At 33.7% G+C, this 15,307-nt stretch overlaps 1 protein-coding gene across 1 annotated transcript in view; it reads right to left on the bottom strand.

Annotated features, from left to right (window-relative positions):
- ZFYVE9 (zinc finger FYVE-type containing 9) overlaps positions 1-15,307 on the bottom strand; it is a 124,585-nt gene that overhangs the window by 30,381 nt on the left and 78,897 nt on the right. The window contains 4 exon segments of the mRNA XM_025052057.1: positions 5,153-5,235; positions 6,035-6,259; positions 11,576-11,731; positions 13,499-13,621. Coding sequence (XP_024907825.1) covers positions 5,153-5,235; positions 6,035-6,259; positions 11,576-11,731; positions 13,499-13,621 — 587 coding nt within the window.

The raw sequence follows: 15,307 nt of genomic DNA, 5'->3' as shown, positions 1-15,307 counted from the left end.
GATAGATGGTCATGGGGATGGGGAGCACAGCATAGGGAATGCAGGTAGCATTAATGTAAGGGCTAGATGGAGAGCCAGAGGAGAGAAAGAGCAGTTAAGGGCACCGTTTTATAAACTATATAAATGTCTAACCAATGTACTGTACACTTGAAAATAATAATAATAAAAATTTTAAAAAATGAATTATTAATACAGAAGAGTGCCAGAATATGCCACTCTAATATATGCCCTTTGTTAATCTGTCTTTGGCCCATCTAATTTACAGAGCCCTATCTGAAGAACCTAAGATGAATACAGGAAAAATATTTTATTTCCTCCCCAACAATACATACAATGCAGATGAATCTCAAATGCTTTACGATAATAAAAGAAGCCAGATTGAAAGGATATATACTGTATAATTCCAATTATATGACAGTCTGAAAAGCCTAAAACTGGTTACCAGATGTTAGGGATATACCAGCAAATTTTCTGGAGCGATACAACCATTCTGTACCTTGATTGTGATAGTGGTGGTAGCATAACTCTATATGTTTATCAAAACTCTTGGAAATATGCTCCAAAACAGTTGAATTCTACTTTAAATTTTTAAAAAATTTTTAAAGAAAAGAGGTAGATACAACCAGGCCACCATGATAGAGGGTAAAAGAGACAAAGAAATAAGAATTATGTAAAAAAGTAATTTAGTGATGAAACCATGGAATGAATGAGAAAGGTAAAGAGAAAAAAAAAATGGCTCGAGTTGAGAGACAGTGAAAAAGTAGTAGAATCAATAGACTGTAAATCCTGGTAAATTAGAGACAGAGGAGGTGGCGATTGAGAGTGAGATGCTTTAGTAGATAATCTAACAAATGTTTTTATAAATGAATTGACTAGGCCATAAAAACCTTAGGCTTCTATTGCTAGATTACAAGATAAACATCTCCTTTTCCTTCCAAAGCACATTGTAATAGTAAGAAAAATTATCCTGTCAAAAATGTGACTAAAAACTAAATTTACCAGGAAGGGACAATAAGATGTATGTTGTAGAAAAAGAGATCTTATAGATTTAATTTTAAAATTTCCACTTCTAGACAAAATGGAGAAAATGGGACTGGATTTATCCTCCTGCCTGAAACAACCAAAAAACTGTACAGAACACATGAAACAATGATTTTCAAGACACTGAATCACAGGCAACAAAGACAGTGATCCTTGAGTGATGGGAAACAAGCAAGATGAGCTCTATGATTGCCCTCAGTCAATGCCTTAGGAGAGCTTTCAAGTTCAGGTGCAGGAAGGGTGAACCCAGGCGAGGCTGGCAGATTTCCTGAGCTGAGGAGATAAACCTGAGAATCCAGAAAAACCAAGGTAGCCAGAGTTCACAGGGCAGAGTATCAGAGAAAATTCCGAAGATTTACAGAGGGTCCAACTCCAGTAACCAGCAGAGATCTGATTAGCCAGTGTGTGTGAGGAAACTTCTTGAGGTCAGTGTAAGGACTGCCCCAAATGATTACTGGGAACATTTTCTAATACACAGTTCTGTAAATAGTGCCTAGTCCCAAAATCCACAGAGGAAAACCTTGTAATTCCTAAGAATTAGGTAGGGTATTACTGTATAATAAAGAACTGGCTGGCCTTTGCCCTGGTTCCTGGAAGGTAGCCTCTAAGCCCTTGGAAATTCCTGAGTGATAAGAGTGTCTTTGTTATTCATGGTAGACCCTGATAAGCCTGTGTTAATTTAGTAACTCAAGGTGGGCCCCTAAATATTTTTTACTAAGGAGGTGACTCAGGATGGGGGCTGGTCATCCCAGAAATATTAACCATGTGATTAGAGTCTGGGGCTTTGAGGCACATTATATCACCCCAATGTCAGGGGAAGGAAGAGGGGGCTGAAGACTGAGTTCAATCACATGGCCAATAATTCAATCATCCCTCCTAAGAAAATTCCAGTAAAACCTCAAGGGAGTTTTTCTTACTCTACGAATATTGTTACATGTCTATGTACAAGAAGGGTGACATGTCCCTGAGGAAGCTTCTTGTTTGAGACAATCCCAGACTTTGCACTATGTGTCTCTTCTTTCAGTTGGTCCTGATTTGTATCCCTATGTTATAATAAAACTATAATCATAAGTATATAATTTTCCCCCTTATTTTGAGTTATATTTTCCTGCTTAAATGCATGCTTGGTATATAAGAAGTCAGCTAAGTATAGTGCTTAACTGAGTTCCATGAATCACTGTATCCAGTCAGAGTATGGGTGGCCTGGGAACCCCTGCACTTGTAGCTTGTATCTGAAGTGACAGCAGTCTTGTGAAGGAATGCGCCCTTAATCTGTGAAGTTTGACCTAATTCCAGAGAGTACCAAAAGTCACTGTAGGTACTTAGAAGAGTCTTGTCTTAGTAGTGGGGAATAATTAGCCCTATACTGAACACAGCTTCGCTTCTACCTTACAAATCTTAAAAGCAAGACTTAAAAGATAAAACTATTTCTAGGTAAATTAACTGTGTTACTTGTCAAGAATATTTATAGGAACACAAAATATCCAGCAGCCAACAAGGTAAAATTATAATACCTGGAATCCAATTAAAAAAAAAAAAAAAAGCACCAATATGCAAAGCAGCAGAAAAACATGACTCAAAATAAGGGGGAAAAATTAATCAATGGAAACTGAGCCAGAACTGATATAAATGTTAAAATTATCAAAGACATTAAAATAATTAATATAATTATATTCCAGATGTTCAAAAAGTTAAGTACAGGCGTAGAAGATATAGAAAAAGACCTAAGTCAAACTTCTAGAGATGAAAATTAAAATGAGATTTAAAAAAGAATGATAGAATTAATGGCATCTTAAACATTGCAACATAAAAGATTAGTAAACTTCAGGACACAGCAATAAAAACTGTCCAAAATGAAACATAGAGAAAAAAGAACAGAAAAAGACATAAAAAGAACATTAGTGAGCTGTGATACAATTTCAGGCAGCCTATTATGTTTGTAATATTAGAGTCTCTGAAGGAGAGGATGGGGTAGACAGTGTATTTGATGAAACTATAAACCCACAGCTCCAAGAAGCTCAACAAACCCTAAGCACAAGAAACATGAAAAAAACTATCCCAAGGCACATAATCAAATTGCTCAAAACCAGGATATAAAAAAAAATTTTTTTAAGCAACCAGAGGTGGGGAAAAACCAAGTGGAGAGGAACAAAGACAAGAGAGAAAATATCTGAAACAATGCAAACCAGAGGACAGTAGAGTAACATCTTTAAAATACTCAAAGAATAAAACTGTTAATCTAGAATTCTACATTCAGCAAAAATTTCTTTCAAATATAAAGGTGAAATAAAGATGTTGAAATGCAAATGTTGAAAGACTTTACTACAGGCGGGCTCAAATTACAAGAAATGTTACAGATCTTTCGGGCAGAAGGAAAAATGGCACCAGATGGAAATACAGGTTTACAAAAAGGAAGGAAGAGCACTGGAAATGACAAATACGTGGGTAAACCTATAAGAGTTTTTCTTATTGTTTAAATAGCTTTAAAGGAAAACTGGAACTATAACTACAACTGCATGAGAGAGTGAGGAAATAAATCAAGTCTCCAAAAAGCAACTAAGAAGCTGTGTAAATGGTTTAAAAAAACAAAACAAAACAAAACCCTAGACCATTGGCATAAATACACTGAGAAGTGTTTATTCATGAAAACTACTGAACTCAACTAAGATCAGAAGAGTTGAGTTTGTGACCTTCTTGCAGGAGGCTGTCCCCTAGCCCTGTTAGGTAGTTTAACCAAGGCAAGGTAGTTTGTGAAAACAATAAGCTTAGATACTTTAAGAATCTCGGAGTGTTGTCAGTAAAGTGATAATCTCTGGCTAGTGAAAAGAGAGGGCCAGCAGCTCTGTTAGCCTGAGGTTGCTAGCTTGTTACTGTTTGGGGCAAGTAATGGGCAAACTGGCCAGAGGTTTAACAAGGAGTTCTGGGAGGTGAGATAGCCACAGGGTTCTTCATAAATTGTTCAAATATCCAGGATAAAGCTTAGTCTATGCACACATGCAGCACAGACCTAAGTAGCCCCAGCCAACCAACATCCTTGGTCAACAGAGTCAGAACCTGTGCAAGTACAGAGGAGACACAAAAGAGCCCAGCAGAAAAGAAAAGAATGAAGTTTGAATACTGGTCCATACACAAATCCATAAGCAAAGAATGGACACCTTACTGGCTTGAGGTATTTGAATACAACCTCTGACCAATCTTTGGCTGAACAATAAGCTAGAAGTATACCTTGGGAGATATTGTGGATTTGGTTCCAGACCACCACAATAAAGCAAATATCATAATAAAGCAAGTCACATAAATTTTTTGGTTTCCAATGCATATAAAAGTTATGTTTATACCATACTACAGTCCATTAAGTGTAAAACAGTATTGTGTCTAAAATAAACAATGTACCTTAATTAAAAAATATTTTATTGCCAAAGATTGAATACAACCTCTGACCAATCTTTGGCTGAACAATAAGCTAGAAGTATACCTTGGGAGATATTGTGGATTTGGTTCCAGACCACCACAATAAAGCAAATATCATAATAAAGCAAGTCACATAAATTTTTTGGTTTCCAATGCATATAAAAGTTATGTTTATACCATACTACAGTCCATTAAGTGTAAAACAGTATTGTGTCTAAAATAAACAATGTACCTTAATTAAAAAATATTTTATTGCCAAAGAATGCTAACCATCATCTGAGCCTTCAGCAAGTCAATCTTTTTGCTGGTGCAGGGTCTTGCCATAATGTTGATGAAAACACAATTATCTGCAAAGCGTAAAAGGATGTATGCCTGTATACAGAAATAGGGTATATCCCTAGGAAGCCAAGCTTAAAATAAAAACAAGACAGAATGCTATGTACTTTAATTATAAATTACCTCTAGTCCTCACAATAATCCTGCAAGGTCACTTGGATAATAAGTATATAAACAGGGGCTAGAATCCTATACTATTTCATTCTAAAGCTCCATATACTTTCCAAAGAATATATATGCTATTTTTTTCCTCCAGCATAAATCACCTGCCTGAAGCAGCAGGGGCATTGCTATCAACAAAATAAGAACTCCTTTTCCCATACAAACCATGGTAAGGAAAAAGAAAGTAAAAATTCCCACTTACTGCAAGAAGATTCATGATGGTATGCCCTGTCTCTCCAAACAATGGCTTCCGAAATCTGACACTGAACAGTGGGCATGGATAAACTATGGAAATGGGAAATGATCAGATTAAGTTTGGTAGCTTAAAATTTTGGTAAAAGAAACGTCATGGTTGATACAGTTTTCAAAATATAATTATAATGACACATTAGAGCATATGAAATTTAGGGCTCAAAAAATATTTAGCATAGTAGCATCACAGACAAATCGTGACATTATTATCTCTAGTAGCAAAAGAAGCTGAAAGACAACTTGAGTAACTTGCCCAAAGTTACAAAACTAGTAAGTGGCAGAGTTAAGAACCTTATTCATGTGGTCTAATTCTTAGACCAGAATACTTTTAATTAAAAGCTTGCATTTAGCCCCTAATGTCTTAAAAATAAAATTACCATTTAGTTGCACTGCTACAGCTATGGGCAAGGAAGCTCTTCTGTTGCTACCTTACCAAATAATAGTGATCTCTACACTAGTGTCCAGTATCTGGTACAGTACATAAAATTTGCCATAACTATTTTCCAGCCAAGTGACAAAAAATATGCTTGCCAATTATAGATACTATAAAAAAACAAAGTTACTTGTTAAAATTCATTTTTTCTCAAGATGATCAAATATTTATCAATGAACTATAAAATCAATAAGTTTAATCACTAATTTTCTCATTTGATATTGTCAGTCCTTCCCATTATAGGCAAAATAAGTAGAGACAATGGCTAAGTTCGGCTTAGCTATTTCAAAATACTACTTCTGCTAATTTGTAACATGAGGGGTCTCTGAATATTTCAGGAGTTTATTTAGTCATCATGTCTTGGTCATGTACCTTAGAAGAAAGTATTTTACCACTTACGTCGATATTCAGCTCCAAGTCTCAACATCAGTCGGATGGGAAACACTTTAGCCCAAGGAGTTTCCCATTTCTGGATGAGAATCCCAAACAAGTAAGGTGGGGTTGGGAGTACAAGGTCTTGCAGTGACTGGTAAGTAGATGTCACATATAAGAATCCACCATGTTCTTTACTGCCAAGGAAACTCTGACTGAAGAAGGAATGTCCCAAGTTGCCCACGACATTCCCTAAAAAAAAAAGTTCATTAATTAATTTCCATCACTAAATCAATCATATTTTTAGTAATCATTATTATTTAACACTGGGCCACCCAGTACTGAACACTAATTCCCAAACTTCAACCATGAAGACCCATGTTTAGAAAATTGTTCTTTAAATAAATGTCATTTGTTAAATAAAATTTTCTCCTCAATTTTATCAGGGCTTCTGGCAAGCATGATATAACTTGTACTATCACACTGTGGAAGTTTTCCCAACTCAAAGCAAAAAATATTGATGTCTTCCTTATTTAGATGGTACAACTTTACTGTATGAATCAGGATAAGAATTACTGCCTCAAAGGTCATGAAAAAATGTTAAGGTAGCCTCTCGCACAGAGCTTTCAATCTCACTGGGTGAATAAAGTCAATTCGTGAACATAATGAATTAAGATAATAAAGTACAGTTATGTATGAGACATTGAGGGAAGAAGAAAATATATAGAGAAGGTAGTACCACAGATAGGATTTATAATTTTGGTGGAGGAAAATATAAAATGTAAACAACATAAGGCTTATTTAAATGCATATCAGGCAGGTTTTTTTTCTTTTAACCGCAAATGCTCTTTACTAGGCACATAATGAAAGAAGGGAGGAAAAGAAGGAGGGAGGGAGGAAGGAAATCTGTTAACCCAGAATTGTATAACCAACTAATTATTCAAGAGTGAAAGCAAAGAAATAAATTTCAGACAAAGATTAATGGAGTTTACCAACCATAGACCTTCACTAAGATAACTAATAAAAAGACATATTTCAGCAAGAACAGTAACTCCAAATAGAAACAAAGGATAAAACAGTTATGGAGAAAATATGATGACAAATGAAATTAATAACTTAGAAGTGAATATTAATATTGATTTTGATACTGAATAGATAATTAAATATAAATTAAAACATTAATTTTTTTCTTTTACAAAAGGTAAAACAAACTACAGTCAACAACAGTAAGACTGGGGAAGGTATTAAAATGAGTAAAGTATGCTTAAGTCTGTGTCATAAATTATGCTTAGAAATCTTGTATGGTAGGCAGAATTCTACTTCCTGGTGTACATGTCTTGTTTAATTCCCTCCCCTTGAGTGGGGAGCATCTGTGAATATGGGGGGGGTGTCACTCCTATTATTAGGTTATGAATCAACTGACTTTGAGTTAATAGGGCGAGTATCAGAGTGGGCCTGATTTAAGACCTTTAAATTTAGGTCTACAGGTCAGAGATTCAAAGCAAAGAGATGCACTCCTGCTGACCTGGAAAAAAGCAAACATCCATGTTGTAAACTGTCTATGGAGCCATAAAGCAAGGAAATGCAGGCAGTTCTAAGGAGCCAAGAGCTATAAAAAAAAAAAAAAAAAAAAAAATGGGGATCTGCAGGAAAGTGAATTCTGCTACCAACCAGAAGATCCTGAGCTCCAAATGAGAATTCTGAGTACCAAATGAGAACCCCAGCATGCCTGACACTTTGAGGTACCCTGAACAGAAGATTTAGCAAAGCTGTGCTTGGACTCCTAGTTCATGGAAACTGTGAGATAATAAATTTGTGCTGTTTCAAGCCACTAAGTTTGTGCCTTAGAAACACAACAATGGAAAACTGATACATACTGAATACTGAACAACTCTGTTAGAAAAAGGTCATAGTCAAGTATATATGATAAAAAAAAAATTTCCCAAGAGAATACTAATATAATAGAAACATAGGTGAAAGTCATAAACAGGGACATGTATGTCAAAGAAGACAAAACATGCATGGCCAATAAATACATGAATGTATGCTCTGCCTCAGTGGATACAAAATAAGGTACCATTTTATATCCAGACTGGCAAAAATTAAAACTCTGATAACATCAAATGTCAGCAACTCTTATACACAGAAGATGGGGATAGGAAGATATATATAAACCGGTAAACCACTCTGGGAAACAATCTGACATCATCTAATAAAGTTGAAGATATCCATACACTATAAACCAGCAATTCTACTCTCAAGTGCACATGTATAAAAATTTTAAAGAGCATGTCTGAATAACAGACTAGTAAAAACAGCAAGTTTTTCATCAGAAGGAGAATTAATAAATTCTGGTAAATTTATGTAATGAGTATAAAACAGAAGCCTGAAAATGAATAAACTAGAACCACTTGAGTTGTGAATGAATGTCAAAAACATATGGTAGAGTATAAAAAGCAAACCACACAAAGAATATAGTGTGAAATCAATTGTATAAAGTTTAAAAACATGCAAAATAATGTTATAATCCTTAGAGATATCAGCATTTGTGATAAAATTATAGAGAAAAACATAACACAAGATAGATGCAAATGGTTACCTAGGGGTTGAGGAAAGGGTTTGGAAGGAAGATGTAATCAGGAAAGTAAAAAGAGAGCTTCAGTGAACTGGTCATTTTTATTTTCCAAGTTTGGCATTTTGTCTATAGATAGTTATTTTGTTATTATGCTTTATTACTTACATAAATATTAAAATATGTGTTTATATTTTTGTATACATCAAATAATTTTCTAAAGATTATTAAAGAAGTTTAGAAGAAGGGATTACTTCTATGTGAAAGAACCATCAAGAAAGAATTCATGGAGAAAGTGGTCTCTGAGTAAGACTTAAGAAAACTGATAGGATTCAGATAGTTGGGGTGTTGGGAAGTAGCATGGTGTGGGGTGGAGAGGCAGCATGATCACGATGAAAGTTTGGGCAGACTACTAGTGAGAAATGAGAATGAAAATATAGGCTTGGATTATGTAGAATACTGAATGTTGGAGTATATAGTTTATTCTGAAGACAATATGGAGCCAATAAAGGCTTTTGAGTAAGAGAGGGAAACAACCAGAGATTAATTCCAGAAAGAATAATCTGGTAGACACAATTCCCATTTCATTCAAATCCATGTTGTGAATATTTGTTTGCAAAAAATAAGTACAAAACATGGGAGAAGGGAGGAAAGATGGGGAGAAACAATATATAATCTACAATCTTCCATGGCATGATAATAAGCAGAAAGCATCCTAAAACTCAGAATGTTACTTCTCACAAAATACTATTTTTCTCCTCACTGTGGAAAGCATAAGCAATTGTGACAAAATATATGTGTATATATACATTAGGAAACATATATACACACATATATTATTGAATATATATAGTTTAGATTAAAAATTCATAGGAAGTTATAAAGAAAGTTCATGTAAATTTCATTCAAGGGCTTCTAAGGCTTTTTGAGTGGTTTATGGCAGAAGAACATCTAAGCAAGTGATAGAGTATTCAAGGTTTTCACACCTGGGGGCAATTTAAGATATAATTTGCCAATTCCACAAAATATGCTACACAGAGGAGAAAAATAATGAATTGACATCATTTTAGAATTTAAAATGTTTCCACTTATAAAAATATCATAGTGAAATAATATATCAAGTTGCTACCCTGATTATTTAAAAACAGGATTCTTAATAAAATGTACATATCACATAGATATTATGCACATCTTTTTTTAAAAAAGCTGCTGTATTATTAATATGTACACAGAGGCTACCAGCATAAAGTAAGGAATGCTAGGAGCTTTAGTCCTAATTCTGCCAACTAGGTTTGTGATTTAGATAAGCCATAACACTCTAGGTTTCATTTTCCTCATCATAAAATAGCTGTACTAAATGATCTAAGATACCTTCTAGTCCCAATATTTTATGAGCTGATTCCTATTCAAGGAGAGAGAGCTCACTCATTTACACTTTTGAAATGTTATTTACTTAGATATCTTTGTACATATCCTCATTCTACATTATAGATAATATTTAAGATGGCTTAGAGGTATATTAGTCTGACCTTAGACTATCACCGTTATCTCACTATCAGTTCCAAATAATTTTTTGTTGTAGAATTTTTGCTTTTTAATATACTTGTTCAAAATGGATTCCATTGATATATAAGGATACTTTTTAAAAATGAGTAACCATTTATGCTAAACATATTTTAATGACTCATGTAAAGATTTATGCCTTTCTTTGTTGGTATTTCTCAGCGTTCCTTTCAACAGCTCTAGTGTCTTCACATTGGCCTATCCCATTCACAACCATAGTTTCAATTATCACATAAATACTGGGGCCCCGAATTTGTATTTCAGCCCAGATATACCTTCTGAGGTCAATATGCATATACTCATCTTTCATTTACATACCACTATCTGTTGTCATTATTTCAAATTCAACACCCCTGAACAAAGACCTCATCTGCCAAACCTGCTCTTCTTCTATTCACTATCACAATAAGAACAACATCTACTCTGGTACCCAAGCCAGAAATTTGAAGCCAACCTTGACTTGTTCCCTCTCATCCCTCACATCCAATTAGTTACCAAATCCGACTGAACTGAAGCATCACTGTCTTTTATATTTCTTCAACACTCTTTATTCCCACTGTCATCACTTTACTTAAACTCTGATAATTTAATTTCTTGCTGGATTCCCACAATAGATTTTTTAAAAATCAATTTTAAAATAATGAGTATTGGTGAGAATGTAGAGAAAAGAAAACCCTTGTGCACTGCTGGTAGGAATGTAAATTGGTGCAGCCACTGTGGAAAACAGTATTGAGGTCCCTCAAAAATTAAAAATAAGACTACTATAGAGCCCTGCAATTTCTTTTTTTCATTTGCAAACTAGCTTTATTAAAAGTAAAAGTACATTCACACACAAGAGAGCAGGCTGCCAAGAGCAGTCAACCTGAAGATAAAGTACACTCTCAGAAGGGAGAGCTGGCTGCCAAGAGAGGTGAGCCTCTCTCTCAACTTTTAATAGTACATCTTTATATTAGTATCTTTACAACTTCTAACAGTTATGCATTTACTTTTTCATCGTTACAATAAATATTTACAATTGATTTCAAAACCATAATAAAGTTGTCCACTCTAGTAGTTCTTGAAATCTGAAAATTAAATGTAGAGTATTTACATTATGATTATATAAATATTGTTAACTGAAGAGATGAGGAGTAAGTTATGATTATGTTCCCTTCTACTGAGTATCAATATCATAATCCCTAAGCTATTCAAAAATATTCTTACATCAATCCCAATGGATTCTCTTATAACTTTTGATTCCAACCTTTGTAAAATAATTATATCAGGTAAAGTACTAAAATTTTTAATTTTCTCAAACTATGGCAAGTTCTAACTTGCCACCAATACCAACATCCAATGCCAGGCTTCCAAACTAAAGACTATTATTTTGCATCTGTGTCCACAAATGTTTGTCACGTATAAAGGGTAAAGACTAAATCATATAGCATTCTCACCTGCCAGAGCATCCTGATAAAGCTGCACAAAATGATTAAAGATATCCTTCGGCAAACACTTTTCATCTGGTAGACACTGCAGAAGAATGACTATCTCAGACTGACCCACTGCATGCATTCCCTTGGTCGTGAAACACCAGCACTTCCGGTTCACATCTACAGACAGAATAAAAATATGAAGACATTCCTCTCAATTCTTACCCTTAAAAAATGCACAGAAATCTATGTTATGATACAGCAAAGTATGATAGATCATACTAAGTTTGTGTAATTCAACTGTGAATTGTCACTGCATTGAGCCGAAGAACTACTGTAGAAAATAAAATATATCAATGCTTCTGCTTCTAGGCAAAAACTTAGAAAAACAATTGGAAAGAAATTAAAAGAATAGTGACAAAAATACTGAAAACTTTTAACTCTTCTATTATTAAAAGATATAATTATTAAAAGAAATGACATTTCATTAAAAATAAATAAAACCAAATAGTATCCTTGTTAAAAAATATACTTCCCCACCTTTATTTAAAAAAAATTCACTTTAACAAGGAAAATAATTACTTATGTAAGAGTGGAAACAACAACAACAATAAAAACAGTATGATGGTTTTAGATTCAAGTTGTGGCCTCAAACAATTATAATTTTATGTATACTTATTAAATTTAATCTGTGACTAAAAGATTCCATTTTAATTACAGTCTTTTCTGGGAGAAAATTCTAGATAATTAACAACATGACTTGACTTCATGAAGTAAAAAGTGGTGAAAAGAACAGCTTTTCTGGACTACCTACTTCCACTTCTTTACTTTATGGCTATGTAGAGACCCAAGAGCTTAAGCCATTTGTTGTTAAAAATGTTTGATCTTTGACATTTTTATCATTTGTACTCCAACACAATGGGATCCCCAAAGGAATTGAAAAAAAGATTCAAATAAAATTATGCATACCACAATGTAAATTAAAACTAATAAAAGATCCCTTTCGTTTTAAGAATTATTGCTTTATATACCTAATCAGGAGATGCTCAATCCAATTTTATTAAGTTGATATACATTTCAGGAATTCTAGGTTAGCCATTTCCTAAGTATAACTTATAAACTGTATATGATTAATTGAAATTTTGAGCAAAATATTTTAAAATCTGACCCTGGAAAGAAAAGGGGCAATTAGAAGGGTATGATTAGCAAGTAAACCAGAAACGTGCATTTCATCAATGTAGAACCTCTAAGGAAATAGGTGTTTCTGGTTTCCAAGATCAACCTGAAAGAAGCATATAATGAAAACTAGAGGACTGTTCCCCAGTGCTTCTTCCCTTCCTCTCTCTAAAACTGTGCCTATTAATATTCATCTCAGATAAATGTGTTCTCTATTTTCTGATACCATCTTGGAATCAAGATTTTAAGTTACTGTTCTCTCATTCTGATGCCCAAGAAGCTAGCACCAAGAACTGCGAAGTTTCTTCTGACTCTTTAAGATATACTGAAATTTTACTATGTGTTAGTTAACAAACACTTCTCCCAAAAAAAGTTTTGTACCATGATTAAGGTTTCTGAGATTTAATTCCAGTATGTAAATTGTTTGACCCCCCTGCATAATTTATTTACCACCAGTTATTCCGGTGGTGAGTTGTAACATAACATACCCATCTCTGGAAGAACTTAGATCAGTTCAAGTTTTGTTTGGCTTTCCTCTGTGTAGATTTCAACCTATCTCACCTCTATGACTAAAAGAAAGAGTTTCAGTTAGTCCCACAGTTGTCCTCTGGGATATACAGTTTACACAAACCAACTTCTTCAGTATCCAGTTTTCAGTAACATGTAACTCTATATAAAAATACTTGTGTAATAAATTTGAAAGCTTTATTTATTATCTATGAGTCAGTAAAGTACTTCGTTTTTACTTTAAAGAACAAATTTCTAACTTACAATTTACAATTTTAACCATTGCCAACAAATTTGCATTTAAAACAAATACAAGTGGGTCAGGGCCACCATCCTCCAACTGCTGCATTACTGAAATCTGTGATGGTTTCTCTTCCACAGCATAGTCTGTAAGGGAAGAAAACAATGTAAGAGATCAGCTAAAGGGACAAATCAAAAAGAAATCTGACAGAGGAACAGGATGATTTTTCATCGGAAAGAGACATGCATTTGATTTATAGATATGGTGAACACAAGTTTGTACCTGCTATCCCAGTATCATTTTAATACTGCCCCTTTTACTCTCAAAAGTGATCCAGTCTAGTTTAGATGACAACAGGGTTATGCAATAGACTTCTCCAAGAAATAGTTTATGCCACAGTCTAAAGACAACATTTTTACTTAACAAAAATTCTCCAACTATAATAAGAATTTTACATATCATATATTCTAAGACCAACATTTAAAGTAATCTATGATATATAAGAAAGAAATAATATATAAGGTACTTCTGCAAAAGATGTCTAGGGAGTTGAAGTAGAAAGGAATCCTACTTTTTATAGACCCTTTTGAGATTTTTTACAATTAAAAAATTAAACTTTTTAAAAAAGTTTATTCTGTATCCAGAAAATAAACTAAATGTATCTTACACAACTGATTTTATGAAAGACTTCCTCTATATTAAAGTCAAGAGTTTAGTACATGTATCACCAGTAAATCACACATCAGATTCTGACCACCGACAAGTTAATATTTGAGGCTCTGAACAGAATCCTTCCGATTTAATCTCTGCAAGTACAGTAATACATAATATCCAGCCACCCCATTTTGAATAACAGCAGTCCTCTCAGCTTGAAGTCAAAATCATGGGTAATAACCATTGTAGAATATAAATATATGGGAAAGGAACTGAAATACCTGAAAGGTGCATGTTGTCTGATTGGTCTTACATAAAATGCATCATTAAGGGACAGCAAGGTATAACAATATAACACCATTTCCCACCGACCAATAGAAACAAAAAACTATATTTTGGATGTATGGGAAATGTCTATCCCATCAATGAAAATATTGGAAAGAGAAATACTAAGTGACTTTAAAAATTTTTATGAAGTTATTCCACTAGAATACAAAATTGTAAAATTGTGGTGAAGCGACAGTAAATATAGAAAACTGTTGTTTCTTGGTAGGAGAGGTTTTGACAATTAGATTTAATGGATGTGACTTTTAATAAAAATAGAACCTGCAATTTTATTTAACAGATTAATTTAATTTTTATTGATCTAAGATTAAAAATAATTTAATTTTATTGATCTAAGATTAAAAATAACCAAAATTTGAAATAGTAATTTTACTAACAAAAGAATATTTTTAGGGAGTCCTGGTAAAGGAGCAAATGCATTACACAAGCAAAAGAATGCTTAACAACAGTAATCTAAACGGCATGGTATTAGCAGAAAAATAGACACATGGACAAGTGGAACAGAATTAGGAATCCAGAAATAAACCCATATTTATAAGGGCAAATAATTTTCGACAAAAACGCCTAAAATATACAGTGGAGAAAGGAAAGCCTCTTCAATAAGTGGTGCTGGGAAAACTGGAAAGCCACCTGCAAAAGAACGAAACTAGACTGTTGTCTATCATCACACACCAAAATTAACTCAGAATGGATTAAGGACCTGAATATAAGTCCTGAAACAATAAAATGCATAGAAGAAAACATAGGAACTACACTCAGGGACCTTGGGCTTAAAGAGGATTTTATGAATTTAACCTCAAAGGCAAAGGCAATAAGAGCAAAAATAAATGAAT

This window comes from Pteropus alecto, unplaced genomic scaffold (assembly GCF_000325575.1).
Source record: "Pteropus alecto unplaced genomic scaffold, ASM32557v1 scaffold25, whole genome shotgun sequence".
In the NCBI taxonomy this organism is placed as follows: Eukaryota; Metazoa; Chordata; class Mammalia; order Chiroptera; family Pteropodidae; genus Pteropus; species Pteropus alecto.
This window is presented reverse-complemented; position numbering and strand designations above follow the sequence as displayed.